The sequence below is a fragment of the Zootoca vivipara genome, chromosome 11 (assembly GCF_965207765.1).
Source record: "Zootoca vivipara chromosome 11, rZooViv2.hap1.1, whole genome shotgun sequence".
Classification (NCBI taxonomy): Eukaryota; Metazoa; Chordata; class Lepidosauria; order Squamata; family Lacertidae; genus Zootoca; species Zootoca vivipara.
In genome coordinates, this window is record NC_142594.1 from 41,513,878 (window position 1) to 41,532,453 (window position 18,576).

The following is an 18,576-nucleotide window of genomic DNA, read 5'->3' on the forward strand; positions in this document are numbered from 1 at the left end:
TAAATTGCTCTGAGGGAAAGGAATAGAGGCAATATTGCTATAGAAGGAGAGGAAGCAGCCAGGCTCTTTTAGAACTTTGGCCAGCTAATTCCAGGAGAAATGAACCATGAGAAACAACATTGAAAAGCAATGTTAAAAAGTTTGAAGTAGTTTGATAGCATAGCTCTAATAAATGCTAAAAGAATACAAGGCAGCTAATTTATGTTGACTTGTGCATTTATTTATTTCATTTATATCTGTGTTTCCCACTCTCCAAGGGGCTTAAAGTGGCACACATAGTTTTCAACACACACACACATTTTATTCTCGTAACCACCACCCTGTAAGGAAAGTTAGGCTGGGGGAGTTTTGTTCGAGGGCCCAGGTGATTTGTAATCAGTTCTCCACCGATCCACTGAAACCAGGTCACCTCAGTCCTATAACAGTCCTGTTTCCTGTGACATGGGGCAAAAACATTTCCAGTGCTATTTTTTTTCCTGTTTTATAATTTGTTTAATAATAATGAACGGGTGCCAACTACCAATACAATACTAGGCAAGCTTGGCAGTTTCAAAGTTTTTAGCTTTGTTTGCTAAATACAACGAAAATAAACATGCTCAATTAGATCACTCTCTAGGGCATCAAAGTTTTCTGATGCAAATTACCATATTTTGCATTTTAAAAATGCAAATGCAAAATGCTCTGGAAAACCCACATCTGAGTCTATTTCTTCACTTCTCTGTAACATATAATTTGGAACTCTTGCATCTATCCTGGCAGCAAAATGTGTGAACTCCACAACAGAGGACAGCATGCATATCTAAGTGCAGGAAGAGAAGAACAGTTCCACTATGAACTTTACAGAGAAACAGAAAGCACAAATTACTTCCTGATCCCCTTTGCTTCATTACATCCCCTAAAGCTGCCTGCTTACAGGAACCTTGCACTGGCAAATCCAATATAAGAGGCCTCTGGAATGTTTTTATCCTTCCAAAAGAAGGCTTTGAATTATGCAGCTGGCAGGAAAAAGATTATACAAATTAAAATTACATATGAGCTAAACTGATTAAGAGGTTAAATATATGCATTAAAAAAAAAACCCCAAATACACATTAAACGTAAGAACACCACTAAAAGTTGCATCTCTATAGCTTCAACAGAGAACTTCGATGGGAACTCAAAAGCACCTCAACTAGTCAGGATGTTATTATGAGACAATTGTTTTATTGAGAATGTAGGCGACACATCTTGCAAACGTTATGGCCTCAGTTGCAGTTAACATAAAGATGTACACAGAAACAAAGTTTTCCACAATCTCCTCCATTCTGCAGCCCCGCAAAGCCCTTCCACTTCCCCAGAACGATATGGGATGAGGAGCAGGGGCTCAGCTCTGAGAGAAGGGAATTGCTTCAAACCAGACAGAGGTTCCTGTCACACAATGTTCAGAAAAACCCTACACTGCAATATATTAGAAGGAGTATTTAACAGGCCAGTTTATGTGTTCATGCTCACTTTATGTGTTTTGCAAGATATTGGTAATGAATGTTTACTACCACCTCCTCTCCCCCATGCTCTTCCTTCCCACCTCTCTTCTCCCACAACTTTATACTGACTACAACATTAATGTCTCACATTGAATATAACTGATCTGTAGAAAGGACTTTATGATCTGAAAACAGAGACTATGTGTATACTTTTTTAACCCGAGAAAATCTTCAATAAAAACGATTTAAAAACAGAATATCCTTGCTATTTCAGTGACAAATTTTCCTAATTAGAATCTTCACTTATTCAGTGCCAATGTATACATGTTTTTATATATATCAAGAAGTGGCCATTCAAATGTCCTCACTGGATTCCCCATCTGATTATAATATCTACCTACCAAAACACTCCTTGTTCTGGTTTTCTGAAACAGGAGGTTGGCTAATCATTGGAGGTATGGGAAATTTATTTGGTTTCTGTCTTTGTTTACATTTCTTCGGCTACCCTTAGAGGCCAAAGGTCTATTCACCATGCAGCAGCAGAGATGAAAAGGCTTAGAAATATCTCAAGGTTCATTACACAAAGCACCTGCCTTCCATAGCATTCATGCATGCAGGACTTTGAGGTTTAGGGGTGAAAGGAAGGAAATAAAAATGACTGACTTCCTTCTTTTCCCATCCTCCATCACAGCAGTGCTCAGGTAAGTCAGCAGGAAATTCCTGTTTCCTTCTCTCCCTCTCCCTCCCTCCCTCCCTCCCCCCCCCTCTCTCTCTCTCCTTCCCTCCCAGACCCATCAAGCTTCAGGAAAGTAATCCCATGCACTACTTCTATATCCTTTCCTAGAAGACATCTACTAGTAGGTTCTTTTTTCTTTAGAAGAACAGACATACACAAATAATTTAAACATGTAACATATTTGAAGGCCAATTTACCTGCTTGCTCACACATTAGTGAAAGCATACATACATATGTATGTTTGTGTGTGATAGGCTGAAATATGACAGTTTTCATATATTATCTTGAACTTCAACTACTTCTGCCAGCTTTCTACAGCAACAATCCACAATACAGTAAATCATTTAAAAAGTCAAGCCAACATAACCTCACCCGGGCTCCCCAAACCCACAATACAGTATGATACAACAGAAATCACAAGAGCTAAAAACAGCAATAAAATACAGGAGCTAGAACCACCAGCCACATCACGGGGCCGGGACTCACGTTTATTCCACTAAACCAAGAGGAAAAAAATCCAAAGCTGAACTTTGTCCCAGAGAATGAAAGACGTTCATGCATTCACCTAAGAAACCCATACATTATTATTTAGATAATTAAGGCAATGGTGACTCTACAAAGGAAGCTTGAAAGGAAGAAATTTAGGGTCCAGTGAAGCAAAATTATCGCTGCCTAGGTTCTACCTATTGTCCTATTAAATTCTGATGCCTTAAACTGCAGCAATTTTAAGCGCTATCAAAAATGCTACAACTAATGACAGTTAATGAAATTCAGTCTCCATGAACTGTTCAGTGTGGCTTTAGAAGCCAAACAATTTAAGCCATGACCATCTATGCAAGACTTTAGAGGACATTTTTTGAAATTCAAATGAGATCTGAGGTGGATCGTCATGCATACTAACAGAAAAGGATGCTTCTCCTCTAAATCAGAGGCACGCGTGCCAAACATGGACAGCAACTCTGTCTGCCAAGTGTGACAGGCTTCTGAAGAGCAAGAAAGAAGCAACACAGCAGATCTACACACAAAGATTGTGGATTTCCGAGGACAGACAACTGCCCCAAACCAAATGAAAAATACTCCCTAAGCTGCAAAAGTTAGTGCTTGCTGCACAAAACAGAATGTATTGGTCGTGGGGGGGAGGCTTTGCATTTTAGATAGGAGTATATCTATTCCTATCTAAAATGCTTGCACAATATGTCAGAACTGGACTACACTTAGCTGAGTGTCAAGCAAGAGTCAAGGATCGGAGGCAGAAGTCCGAAGCAATGAATATGGTTGCCCAGGTAGAGTCCCTATTTGACTTCCAGTTTCAATAAAACTTCCCAGGTGCCAGAGCGCCAATAAGTGGGCAGTGTCATGTGTAGCCTTGGAACATTTATGGCCCAGGAAATGCTTCAGCTCTCAGTGACTCACCATATGAGGCAGTAGCTCACAGAGCTGTGGTTTCCAAATTCTAGCGCTTGTCACAACAAGAGTGAAGAGTATTTCTCTCTCTGAAACTACTTCATGATGTGTATTTTAAGATGAAGGCCACTACATTTTATTCATATGGTTATAAGTTTGTGGGTGCCCTGAACCCAGCACATGTTAAAATCTAGGCCATGTTTAAGATACACCGTAAGGCACGCTGGCTTCCAGGTGAAGTAATTGCCTGGAGAGAGAGGCCATTAAAAGAAAACAAAGGGAAGGGTGATGAAATCCAACCACAAAACCAAAACACTATTGACCAGCAAATGGGTTGAGCCCTGCCTTGAGCTCTGGGTAGTTCACAGAAGACAATGTAAGACTTTCAAGGATGGAGTTTCAGGATTGCAGCTGGGGATGATGTAAACTGGAGGAAAAACTGTTGCAGTTTGCAAGTGGGGACAGGCTGGACGGGGGTGGGGGGGAGGACACAATGTGGGCTGACAGTTTTAATCCAAGACAGCAGCCATGGGAAAAACAGAACCCACTGGGAGTATAATGCTTTGAACCCTTCTATCATAGGCTCAGGTTGTGTCCTGAACTGGCAGGACAACGAGGGGGAGGAAGAGGATTTCAAAGAGGGGTGTAGCTGGGGCTGGGACACAGTGGGGCAAGCTGGGGATGAGGATAGAGAGGGTGATGTAGGAAGTACTCACAGGGTGATGGAGGATGATGAGGGGTGGAGGTCAGTGCACAGGAACCAGAGAAGCAGGATCCAGTGTCAGAGGGCCCCCTGGTTTCACAAACACGGTGGGCTCTGAGGCATAGGGAGCAGTGGCCAGGGCTCTCCAGGAGGCTGAAGCAGGCAAGGGCCCACAGCCCAGCTGGCCAGGTGGAGCTCGCTAGCTCTGGGAAAAGGCATGTGATTCCAATAGGAGTAGGGTTGGAACAAGTGAGGGTCACCTGCCTCATCAAGCTCAGATGCTGCAATCAGCATGCAAAGTATAAAGGGGCAGCAGAGCTGAAGTACTGTGTCTATTAATGTTGATGGACCTCAGCTTGGGTGCTACAGGATCTCTAAGGGATTGTGCTTCAGTTTGGGCTTTGGGCATGTGGATTGACCCTGAGCTAGGGCACTTCTGGAGTGGTCTACACAAACCTGGTGCCTGTGGTGGTGCAAATACCAGCACTTTTAATTGGTTGTGTGTGAGAGGCACCAGAGATTAATCGAGTGGTAGCTGTAGTACTTTTGAGTATAGCTGAGGAGAAATGTTATGTTGGATAGTCAGTTCATTTCATTTGGTTCACAAGCCCTAAAATCAATGACCAAATGAACTTAGGGCTTCAACCTTTCCATTCTAGATACTCCTGCTTATTCTCCAATATTGTTCCATTTCCACATTTCTCCCAAGCTATCTAATTTGAACCTCTGAACTCCATGGAGAATTTAGCAACATCTTTCTATTTGGCTTTTGGAAACACCATGAATAACAAGTTTCACGCATGAAATGGCTTTTGAGCCACTGTTATTGTGTCACCTTGAAACTGTAAGCTGTATTTTTTTTATAGTATACACCTATGAATGCAACTCTATTTTCCTAATGCAGGGGGGGAGCCAAAATATCTCGTATTTCCACTATATATATATATATATATATATATATATATATATATATACACACACACATACATATATAATAAAATGTACACACTGTTTCCTATTAAGCAGAATCTATTGAAATTTTGAAGACAAACACAAATTCCAGGAAGCAATGCTTCTGCTAAACAGATGTCTAAGCCTTAAGTACAGTTTTGAATACGTTAGATCAATTAGCAACCTCTGAATGTTAGAAACATCTAAACAGTGTCATGGAGATGAAAGAGGCTATCTTTGAATGAGAAAAAAGGGAATCGAGAGAAGATTAAATTATGTCTGCAGCCTTAATGAATCAAAGACTAGAAAGTGGTCTGCAAATTGGTGAGTTTTGATGAAATATTAAGGAGAGTGATTATTGATGAAAAATGAATAAGCCTTTTTGATTTCAGCAACCTTTAAATCACATCTCATTAATTAACACAGTTTGTATGCATTCATCCCTATCCTTTAGTCATACTTTCTAAGTGCATTGACGCCACCTCCATATCTGCTTCTGTGCCAGAAAAGGTATATGTGTATGTGTACAGTATATGTATACCCATATAGTTAAGCTTCCATCATGTCTACAAATCATCCAAGTGACAGAAGATGCTAAGGGGCAGGTGCTGTTTGCATGGTTTGTGCATGCAAGGTCTATCATTTGTGCGGTTTGCCAGGTAGCCAAACCATGTGGCTTGTAACTGGTCAACCACCACATCAGTAAAGTTAAAGTTAAAGTTAAATGGAAAGGGGGCCTAATAGATACATATAAGATTGCAGCAATTGTGAAGTAACATTTTATGTACCAATAATGCACAAGGAACAGTTTCAGTTCTCCATTTAGCATGTAACCACCCAATGCCAGATGCACTTTTTATTGTGTATGTCATGAAATTTAAGCTTTCAGATCAGTGTAACAGAATTGCAAATCTAATAAAACCAATACTGTGTCATTAAGCCAGGGTTAGCCAATATGGTGCCCTCCTGGTATTTTGGACTACAACTCCCATCATCCTCTACATGAGCGTAGCCAGGATTTTTGTTAGGGGGGCAGGACTTTTGTTGGGTGGGGGGCAGAACCGTCATGACTGGTCAGTTAAGCATTTCTATTTTACTTGATCTAGGGAGGGGCAAATTGCCCCCCTGTCCTCCCTTGGCTACACCCATGATCCTCTACCATTGCCCATGTTGGCTAGGGCTGATGCAGGTTACAGTCCAGAACCCCTGGAAGGCACCACGTTGGCTACCTGCTCATTAACCTATGACCAAGCATTTGACAATTATTGCAGTGAGTTCATCCAACAATTATATATTACTGTACATTGAACAAGTAATTATTTCATTGAAAGCTTGGCATTATGAGTCAAATTCTGCAACCAATAGCTAAAGCTGAAATTTGGTGTATAACGCCATGGTCATCCATGAGATAGTACAGGTCTAGAGGTTTACAGGGATGAACAGCTGAACTGAGCTGCCAGCTAAGGATGTCTAGAGACCATGATGATACGCTTGTGATGCTTTTATGAGAAGATGCTGTATATACTGTGTCAGTTCTTCTAGCTCAGTATTGTCTACACAGGCCTCCTGTCAAGAGCCAGAGTCAGGAATAGGGCAGCAATAAAATAACACCAGTGTCCTTCATTCAAAGTGACTTGTTCAAAGCAGCTCTTCCCAGTAGGTCTTGCCCCAATGAGGCTGTTGCGAGGACCGAAGGTCCCTGCCTTCCCACCGCTTTCTAAGGATCGTCTCCCAGCAGCCTAAGGCTCTGCTGTCTTATCAATCATTGCTCTGCCCTCTTCATTTCTCTGCGTTCTGGAAGACGGGAGGGAGAGGGGAGCTGGTCACAGTAGGAGGGGGAGATGCCCTGGATTGTTCTGCAGCCTGTTTCCACTGTCTCCTGCCCTTCCCTCCTTCCCTGCCTCTGAGTCTGGACTGCTCTCTGCCACAGCCTCTTCCTGTTTACTAAACCATGTTGCCTCTTCAGCTTCTGACACCACATCCTCCCAGTCTGTTCTCCTTCTGATCACTTATTTTTGTCCTACCACCAATCCTGAGCTCTCAGCCTTCTTCCCCTGGGAGTTCCTGAGCTGTTGCCTTCCACCACTCCTCTGCATTCAGCCACCTCCCTCTATCTGCTATCCTCCATAAGTTTTGACTACAACTCCTTTCATACCTGACCATTGCCCATAGCTGCCAAGTTTTCCCTTTTCTCGCGAGGAAGCCTATTCAGCCTAATGGAAAATCCCTGAAAAAAAGGGATAACTTGGCAGCTATGCCATTGCCCATGTTGGCTAGGGCTGATAGGAGCTGCAATGAAAACACACACAGAGAGGGTATCAGGTTGGGGAAGATTAGTTTACATTGATTGCAAACGGCTCTCTAGATTTTCAGATTTAATTCTTCTGCCGGCCCCATCATGAGATGCCAGGGGTTGGATGTGGGACTTTTTGCATGCAAAGCAGGAATTTTACCACTGAGCGACATCCCTTCCACAACACCACTTTTTTCATGAACCAAACAAAATATGGATTTTCTCAGACTGTGCATAGATACATTTTAAGGTTTTTTTTAATCTCAAAAACACCAGATTTTTAGAGTACCGAGGTGAAGGCAAATAATTTTGTGCTAACCTAATACCCTTTTAAATGCACCCCCAGATATCTTGAGATGACCAAGTTTTGCGGTTTGTTGTGATTACAAAATTTTTCCATATTAACGAGCAGCATTCTGTAACATGAGGAAAACAAAAGTAGCTTTCCTTTTTCATCTTCTAGCAGTAACATGCCTAACCATTCATTTTCTGAATATTAATTGTAGCATTACACTGATTAAGGGTGACAAAGTTCTGACTCACTCCTAAAGTAAATTGTACTTTAAAAAAGCTCTCTTGGCTTGCTACTGACAGCTGTGGTGCTTAAGTAAAACATTTGCAAAACTGGATTGAGCTATTGCTAGCTCATAACAAAGAATGATTGTTAAGTGACCTTCAATTATTTTATCTATAAGGTGAAATTTTGGGTGGGCCTCTCATTCTCTTCCTGTTTTGCAACCTGCTAGGGGAAGCCCATTCCTTTCTTATCTTTCCATACATTCTCCCGTGTATAGAATGTCTTAAAGAACCATGCCAGGCTTCTTTAAAAAAAATAAACAAACAGTTGCAGCCCTTTGATTATAAAACAAACCTCATTAAGGCGATAAAGGAAGCAAAAAAAAAATGGGGCAAGAAAGTCACAATTATTTGTCCATTGTAACTGCAAAGTTAGCTAGTTTTGCAGCCATATCAGCTCTTAGTCTTGCTAGAAAGACTCAAGAATATCTGTCTAAAACTCATTATGAATCCTCCCCACTATACCTTCAAAGTCATAACCCAAACACTGAACAGAGTCACAGCAAATATACTTCACAATAGGGGCTCTGCATAAATCCTCATGAATTTATATTAAAACCGGATTTTTATTGCATCCGTGTTGGCAGGAGGGAGAGTAGTAACCTAAGACCACTAAATACCAAAGTTAGTGGGACCAATTGCTTCCTTTACTCAGAATCTGTGGAAGAGCAAACAATTCTTATTGGTCTGTTTGGGGAATAGATGAAGGGCCTGTTGGTTCACGTTACAAGCAGCAGTAAAATAGAAAACTGCATATCAAAGTCTATAAATCAAGTCAGAAGTCAGTTGTTATTGTCATAATTTTTTAGGGTGTAGGTGTGATGCTCATGACCACCTTTGTCTATAAAATCAATATTATCTGCTCCTCAGCAGAATATGCTTGCTTATGGTGACAAGAAAAGGTTATTTTTTATATTCCCATTGAATCCAGACAGAAGGGTTTGTGGTAACCACTTGGAACCCACCAATAGCTGAAGAAAAACCAGTAAAAAATATTCATCAGGTACATGTTATCCAAACAAGAATACAGGTATATTGAAGGAAATTAGCTGGAATTTTTAAAGTTTGACCAACTAACTTGTCCAGCTTCATATCTGAGGCCAGGCTGTTTGAATGTATTCATCTGTCAAATCCTTTGGATCGTCAGATCTCATGCTTTGGTTCCTAGAATCAAGTTTTGGGATTCATCCTCAGAGCCTCATAAGGTAAAGGGTACTTATTTATCTACTTGCACTTTGACGTGCTTTCGAACTGCTAGGTTGGCAGCAGCAGGGACCGAGCAACGGGAGCTCACCCCGTCATGGGGATTCGAACCACTGACCTTCTGATCGGCAAGCCCTAGGCTCTGTGGTTTAACCCACAGTGTCACCCACGTCCCTTCAGAGCCTCATAGTGGCAAGCTAATTGCAGGACTGTTACCTAGTCCACAACACCTGCTAACTTAATGACATCTCCTAAGTCCATAAATGTGCAAGACTAGTTGACACATGCCTGCCACTGGAAAAAAAAATGGATGGGAATACTCAGAACAAGACAAAATGGCCTTTCCCCTGATTTTTCAGGACTATCAAATCTCTAGCCTTTGCCATTGTGCTTGCTACTATAACATGTTCACAGGTCAAATCCACATACCAGATTTTTTTTTACTTCCAAGATTTGGCAACTCCGCTGATGTGACAACATATATCACAGAATATAGCAGGTACAGTTTGTCCTGCAGAGTTTTCCTTTGTATGATGGCCACCAATCTGACATGAAAGTCTATTGAGTTTTTGTTCTCTAGCAGGAGTGCCAACCTGAATAAAATATTGTGGGGGCCCAGGTAAGCCCCACCCCACATAATCGATTACATGATGCATTGCACACAAACCATTTGAATGGGAATACCCATCAACTTTGTGGGGGCACAGCCCCTCAAATATTTTATTGTGGTTGGCCGAAGCCCCCACAGCCGCCAAGAGTTGGCTCCTATGTTCTCTAGCCACACAAAGTTTCTGCATCAGTGTTTTTTCCCCTTAAAGTGCTTTCTCACACCCACACTTTCAACAGCAAACCCCAATGGCGAATCATAAGCTGCCTTAAACACCTACAGTATCAGATTCAAAAGTAGTTTGCCATGGTGTGGGTGGGTGTTTTGTGTGTGAGAGAGGTTTGAAGACAAGTTTAACCATTGCTTAGGTTCATGAAACTAATCTTATGATCATTTGGACCCCAGCCTATTATACTGAAATTTCTGAGGTCAGTTGAAAGGGAACACATTAGGTATCTGGCAGGGTTCGATTTGTGAAATGAAAGGTATCAAATCCCAAGGTTCCTTTGAGTGGGCGCACTCATTCCCAAGCTATTTTCCTTAACGTTCGATACTGCATGCCTAGGATAGGCAAGGCTTTCATAACCCTACTCATGGACACTACTAAAGAGCAATGTTTGAGTGCAATGCTGATGCTGTTTTGAGAAGATGAGATGGTGAGTTGCCTCAAGGGCCTCTTCTTTTGCTTCACAAAACTTGAAAAAGTTTAGCAGGTCTGGCTGTCCTCGAGGCCATCAGCAGCTGAACTGACTTTCGAGACCCGGAGGCGCACGTAACAAATAGCAACCTCACACAGTTATTCATAACTATGTTGAGTGAAAGCATTCCCTTTCTAGCAGTCTCATTAAAACTGTCCTCAATGGGACTAATTCGCAGAACGAGGTGCAACTCAACATAAGCAAGCTTGCCCATTTGGGGACTTATAAGTAACCACAGAAAAACCGGGGGGGGGGGAAGGGGAGTTAATAAATCCACAGCCTTTCTCCAGAATGCACTGCGGCTGGGAATAGTAATAAAATTGTGACCTTTCACTTTTGCCAAAGCAGTTCTAAGGTACTACTTCATAGCAAGTCTAAACCTCTCCATTAAAGAGAAAAAAGAAATAAATTTCCAGCACTTACAGAAAGTCGTATCTCTCCATCTATTATAGGTTTGGCAGAAAGTTTAGATTTATATGCAGTGGCACCTCAGCCTTTAAAGATCATTCACATGACTGACATTACAAATAATGAAGTTTAATATAATATTCTAGTATCTTGCTTTTCCATTTTAAAGAAATATTTACCTTGATATTGCTATGTAATATTTTACAGCTCTAGTAAAATATGACTCAGAAGGTGATTTTTATATAGAGGCCTCCGAGAGCAAGTGTTTTTACTCTTTTTCAGTGCATTTCTAAATCATATTACTGAATAATCCACTGCCTCACAGAAGTTAAGCTGAGATAAATACTATGAGATAAACAACAGCAAAATAAAATGGTCTATTGCTTTCCTATGACAGCAGTGTATCAGGATCATGTGTGACAATTTTTAAAACTCAACATTCATGTGTTTTTTTTTAATAGACTAAACAAAGGGTGAGATGGATTTTCTCCCTGCTTATTCTATCCTGGTCGAAAATTCTTCAGTTTATATATTCCTATGACATAACTTGATTCCACTTTTAGTGGAACAGGAACCAGTTCAGCATAGGTCTCCTTTTTCATATTTTTCCTTTTAATGGCAAAGCGAATGCAAAAAGCATATGATTATGGTATTTACGCTTCCATTAAAGTGTCCACAGCAAGTTGGGTGATTCTAGCCTACTATTTTGAAGCTATTTAGGTTTACAGCAGCACGGTGCCCATTTCATTTCAATTATATTTGAGGACAATGCACTCTTGGTGGAAACTGATGGCACAGCGACAGCCAGTAAATGTCCATTTGTTGTTGTTTAGTCGTTTAGTCGTGTCCGACTCTTCGTGACCCCATGGACCATAGCACGCCAGGCACTCCTGTCTTGCACTGCCTCCCGCAGTTTGGTCAAACTCATGTTCGTAGCTTCGAGAACACTATCCAACCATCTTGTCCTCTGTCGTCCCCTTCTCCTAGTGCCCTCAATCTTTCCCAACATCAGGGTCTTTTCCAAGGATTCTTCTCTTCTCATGAGGTGGCCAAAGTATTGGAGCCTCAGCTTCACGATCCGTCCTTCCAGGGAGCACTCAGGGCTGATTTCCTTAAGAATGGATAGGTTTGATCTTCTTGCAGTCCATGGGACTCTCAAGAGTCTCCTCCAGCACCATAATTCAAAAGCATCAATTCTTCGGCGATCAGCCTTCTTTATGGTCCAACTCTCACTTCCATACATCACTACTGGGAAAACCATAGCTTTAACTATACGGACCTTTGTCGGCAAGGTGATGTCTCTGCTTTTTAAGATGCTGTCTAGGTTTGTCATTGCTTTTCTCCCAAGAAGCAGGCGTCTTTTAATTTCGTGACTGCTGTCACCATCTGCAGTGATCAAGGAGCCCAAGAAAGTAAAATCTCTCACTGCCTCCATTTCTTCCCCTTCTATTTGCCAGGAGGTGATGGGACCAGTGGCCATGATCTTGGTTTTTTTGATGTTGAGCTTCAGACCATATTTTGCGCTCTCCTCTTTCACCCTCATTAAAAGGTTCTTTAATTCCTCCTCGCTTTCTGCCATCAAGGTTGTGTCATCTGCATATCTGAGGTTGTTGATATTTCTTCCAGCAATCTTAATTCCGGCTTGGGATTCATCTAGTCCAGCCTTTCGCATGATGAATTCTGCATATAAGTTAAATAAGCAGGGAGACAATATACAACCTTGTCGTACTCCTTTCCCAATTTTGAACCAATCAGTTGTTCCATATCCAGTTCTAACTGTAGCTTCTTGTCCCACATAGAGATTTCTCAGGAGACAGATGAGGTGATCAGGCACTCCCATTTCTTTAAGAACTTGCCATAGTTTGCTGTGGTCGACACAGTCAAAGGCTTTTGCATAGTCAATGAAGCAGAAGTAGACGTTTTTCTGGAACTCTCTAGCTTTCTCCATAATCCAGCGCATGTTTGCTATTTGGTCTCTGGTTCCTCTGCCCTTTCGAAATCCAGCTTGCACTTCTGGGAGTTCTCGGTCCACATACTGCCTAAGCCTGCCTTGTAGAATTTTAAGCATAACCTTGCTAGCGTGTGAAATGAGCGCAATTGTGCGGTAGTTGGAGCATTCTTTGGCACTGCCCTTCTTTGGAATTGGGATGTAGACTGATCTTCTCCAATCCTCTGGCCATTGCTGAGTTTTCCAAACTTGCTGGCATATTGGGTGTAGCACCTTAACAGCATCATCTTTTAAAATTTTAAACAGTTCAGCTGGAATATCATCACTTCCACTGGCCTTGTTATTAGCAATGCTTTCTAAGGCCCATTTGACTTCACTCTCCAAGATGTCTGGCTCAAGGTCAGCAACCACACTACCTGAGGTGTACGAGACCTCCAAATGTCCATTAGCAGCTGTCTTTTCATGGGGTTCTCTCTCTGGATGGTGGGTCACAGCATATTCTCTCTCTCCTCATTCTCTTTTTCTCCCTGCCCCTTCTCCCCCCCCCTCTCTCTGTGTGTAAACGTACACACACGTACACACGTACACACACACACATTTAGCAGCATCATTTCAATCTGAAATAATTATCATAACAATAATGCTAAAAAACCACAGCCAGTATTGATCAGTCTTTTTCTTTCTTTCTTCCCTATGATGTAAAACATACCAGCGACACACTTCTTAGCTTGGCTAAAAGCTCTTGCTACAGGAATACAATTCTCCAGACACTGTTTGGTATGGAAACAGAAGGAATAGAAGGAAATAAACCAATTATAAACTCCATCTAGAGCCCCCCCCCCACACACACACTCTGTGACTCTCTGATGCTCATAATGAAGAAGTGGGGGGGGGGAATACAGCTTAGCATTCCCAATAAAACAAGGAACTAATGTAGGAATGACCATGGATAAATCTTTAGCTGATCTTAAAATTAACTCTTGGTGAACAATGCCAGGGAATTCTTAATGAGAAATGTTTGGTAAAAAAAACAACCATTTGTTTGTAATGGAAAATAACTAATTTTTAATTTCTCTGAACATTACCCAGTGAACATTTTGTTATGTTTCAAAGGAAATTACTTGATTGGAATTAAATCTATTGGAATATAAACTTGTGAGGATCAGGATGGAAACTGGCAAAAAAAAATTAAAAAAACCTTCACACTGCTATCAGTAACTTTTTACAGTGATTTCAATGGGACTCTTAATATAAAAAGGGACTTTTGACTATCGACTTGCTTGTAGACTCCAGCACATCTTGACTCAAGCCCAGCAACATCTACACACTACATTGACAGGCAGCTTGCAAAGCCTCTGCACCACTGTACTAATGCCTGCCTCAGGGCAGTCTCGAGCAGGTCGTGCGCCCTGGCGCTGAGGGGCGGAGATCGCTCCGGCGCCCCCGCAGGGCGCAGCATGGTTTCCGTGCGGCACCCTGCCTACCAGCCCGGCGCACCGCGCCACCGGGAGTCTACCTAGAGCCGGCCCTGGCCTGCCTACCTGGGTCTAGCACCCCCACTACCAGGAAACACAGTTCTCGTGGCGGTGGACATTTTGGTTTCCCCAACAGTGTCCTTGATGTTGTGTTGGTCTGGAGCAGGCATCCCCAAACTGCCACTCTCCAGATGTTTTGGCCTACAACTCCCATGATCCCTAGCTAACGGGACCAGTGGTTGGGGGAGGTGGGAATTGTAGTCCAAAACATCTGGAGGGCTGAAGTTTGGGGATGCCTGGTCTGGAGCATTATGAGAAAGCAAAACGGTGCCTGCCATAAACATATGATGGCCAAATGGCTGCTGCCATTTCCCCCCCCCCCAATGCCCTGGGCACATGCAACATCTGGGGCATTGTAGGAAATACAAAATTGTGTATGCCAAGAAGCAGCTGGTCTTTATTGTGAACTTCAGGAGGCCCCATTCATATAGGAGGCTGCCCGCCAAGGGTCCTGAAACCTGGAGCTACTCATTGGCAGAGTATAATCTGCATATTAACGCTAACAAAATGCACTTAATCCTTTTTGTAGCTTCACATTAAGCATAATGATACTGTTGGAAAATCTGGAAAAGATTGAAGATTGCTTTCTCAGCAACAGTGCACTTATGTGCTGGACCATTTTCCTCAGAGTTTAGTTCAGGTGAAAACTTTTAAAACAACCTTTCACCCGAATGTCATATTTTTCTTGGCATTACACACAGCATACTGTGCTGCACCATAATAGCTGTATTAGAAATTAAATAGCTCAACAAAACCTTCTGGGAAACTACTGATATTTGTTGTTTCTTAAGGCACCAAGAATGATAGGTAAAAGAAGGTCGGACAAAACTGCGTCTGGGAAATGCAACAAAAAGCCTGAAGCAGCAGACTGGTCCTGTCTCCAGTAATATTTAGCATAATTATAGGAGTGCAGTTATGGCCCTGTATCATAGCTGTCAACTTTTCCCTTTTCTCGTGAGGAAGCCTATTCAGCATAAGGGAATTTCCCTTTTAAAAAGGGAGAACTTCACAGCTATGCCCTGTTTTAAGGCTGAGATGGATGAATCGCATTCTGTGCCTATAATGAAAAGGGAAACAATAGGTTCTGCAGTTTACAGTTAGAAAATAGCTCTATAGAGAGATATTCTATTGGTAAAGGTTCAAGAAAAGTCATTTGCCCCTCTCAGATGGGATACATTGCAAAGCCAAGTGTCAAACTTGTCATAGTCCCTAATCCTGGGGTGTGACCATCCAACAATCACGTGACATCACAATGATGTCTTGTGTCCAGTTTTTGGAAACTGGTATGAATAAAGGCCCTGGCAATTAGCCGACTATAGTGCTGTTCACGGAAGCCCCAGTGAGCATCACTGCCTAGACGGTTAGGTGATCAAAAGGGCTTCCATGCACAGCACTCTGTAAGCTGCAACTATCAGCTCTTTGTCAGTGCTTCAAAAGTGCTGGGCAGGGAACCTTGCAGGTGCTACTGATAATCTACCTCACTTTTAGCCCAGCCATGTCTTTACCTGCCCCACACCTGATTCCATATGTAACAAGGGGTGTGGCTTGACCCAAATGACCTCATGGGCCAAATGGGGAGGCCTGGCTGGCCGGTGGTTCAAAAGTTCCCCAGTACTGCTCTAATCAATAAAACTACTAAGTCATTCTATAGTGTCAGGCCATTAGGTCTATATATTCCAGTATTGTCTACTCTGAATGGAAGTTGGGGAATCTTTCTTTGTGTTGTCACCTTTAACTGGAAATGATTGAGATTGGAACTGGTGATTTCTGAATGCAAAGCATGTTTTCTATGGCCTCTGCCGACAGAGTTCTTACAAATTCTTAATCTTTTTTTCCCTGACTCCCTTCACTTCTTTCTTCCACTCTCTACTACCCCTTTGTTTGGCTTTTACACCTTCTATATCTTGCCTGCCTTCTTTTCACATGCATGGCACTGGATTTGGTGAAATCTGACCTGCCTAGAAGTGGCTGTGAACAGGAAAAAGCATTTGTTTCCCAGCCTTACAGTTCAGTTTGGATTATGAGCAACAACAATGAAAGAGTATCTTTATTACTTTGAGCTTAGTATGAATTGTTACTAGCATACCAATCATAGATCAAATTAAGTGAAGGTCCACAAACAGCTTAGCAGCAACCTCTAGTATGGTAATCATTAAAACAAAAAACAAAAAACAACAGTTTTTTAAACTGGGCAAGAGGGAAATTAGGAATTGGGTATGGGTAGGTTGTCATATCCAAAGCTTCAAGATTAAAATGTGTTGTTTATTGCAGGAATTGGTGTGAAACGGTCAAAAGGCTGACAGAGAGACCCACCTTGGTGTCAAGAAACAGTGGCCTACATAATTCCGTTTGCACCCCTCTTTCCAAAACAAAGGCAATATTCTCCCAGGCACTGGCCCAGAAAACCAAAGTCAAATGCTACCCACAAGCACCACAGCTTATTACTAGAACTGCCAATAATTGAACCAGAAGCTGTTCCAAGTTTGACTTTAATTTGAATTATACTAAACAGTGCAATTTGGATCCAAAAGCATTTCCAGGAGATGATGAATTGTGTTAGGATCATCTGAAAAGATTGTACTGCTCATTCCATTATGACTTGATTTGTGTGAATTCAATATTTTTCTCTACAAAGGCTTTTAAAAATCCATTAATAAAATGCAGTTCTGGCTTTACAGCTGATGAACAGTCACCTCCCACAGCCAAAAATAATAAAATAAAATAAAATACAAACCAGACATTGGAAGCAGAATATTGACTGTAGCCTGGTGCCTACCTGTCTGCAGGTGAAGACTTGGAATTGCGTGCTTTCTTTACTTGGGCGTATAACGCTTCAACGGTTGGCCCTTCCCTAGGGCTCTGTGGTCTATTGTTCATTGTGCCACTATTTATGGAGGAATTATATGAAGCAATTCCAGCATACATTGAGTCACCATCACATCCAAAAGTCCTGTTTAATTCTTGGATCTCGGCATAATCCCGTTCCCGAGCTTGTCTCTCGCGAAACTCTCGAGTCTTGGCTTGAATTCTGGAAATGAGAAATAAGGCTAGAAATATATTTGAAAGCTGGGTGCAAAAATGCTTATATTCATGGGTAAGTAAAACCTATTGGGGGGGATCACAAAAGTGCTTAGAGTGCAGTACTTAAGAATCATGGGGCTTTAGCCAGAGTTGAACTTCCCTAACTCTTTAGAAATCTTGTGGGTGGGGCGACACATACCGGTATAACTCAAGGTTTGCAAGCTGCAGGCAGAACAGCAGTATTTTCATGTGACCATACTGATGGCACCAAATTCCTGTTTGGGTGTTATTCCTCTTGTCCTCCTTCTCCATGGGCTCATTATACCCAAGAACATAAGATGAACCTTCTGGATCAGGCCAAAGACCCATCTAGCTCAGCATCCTGTTCTCCCAGTGGCAAACCAGATACCCCATGAAAAGGCTGGAAGCATAACCTGAATGCAACAGCCCTCTCCTAACAAGTGATTCACAGCAACTGATATTCAGATACTGCCTCCAACAGTTCATTATGCTGTTCATTTTAGCATTGGAACTCCCTTAGTCTGGATATTCAACTTGCTTTCTCATTAGGTAAAATGTTGTCACTCAAATAATTCTTACCCTGCCATATGTGGCTTGCAGCTTGCCTCATAAAACTACAAGTGCTTTGATTCTTTTGCATGTGGTAATTATTAATCATTGGTGTTTGCATGATGATGTATTTCACACCATAATGACATCACATTGCAACCCAATGCTTTCAGTATCCTTTACCATTAAAAGCATATGGTGGAGGTTTTAATCTTCTATTTAATCTAACTCTGCCCTTCATCTATTCTATTCACAGACTATTTAATGCTTTTTAGCAATCCCGCTTTATGGTTTCTATAAAGAATATCTCGGAAGGATAAAAGCTGGCCTTTTTTAAATCAATAGAAAACTTTCCATTGACTCAGTGAGAATAGCATATCATTCATTCATTGACTGTATAAATATCTCATTGAGTAATACCTATAATTAATAAGAAAATAAGCATCTCCACATATTGCAA

At 41.7% G+C, this 18,576-nt stretch overlaps 1 protein-coding gene across 1 annotated transcript in view; it reads right to left on the bottom strand.

The window, feature by feature from the left end:
* Nucleotides 1-18,576, bottom strand: part of PARD3 (par-3 family cell polarity regulator) — a 561,410-nt gene that overhangs the window by 102,057 nt on the left and 440,777 nt on the right. Inside the window, exon 22 of the mRNA XM_035129013.3 lies at nucleotides 17,302-17,553. Within this exon, the coding sequence (XP_034984904.1) occupies nucleotides 17,302-17,553 (252 nt within the window). The remainder of the gene's footprint in view (nucleotides 1-17,301; nucleotides 17,554-18,576) is intronic.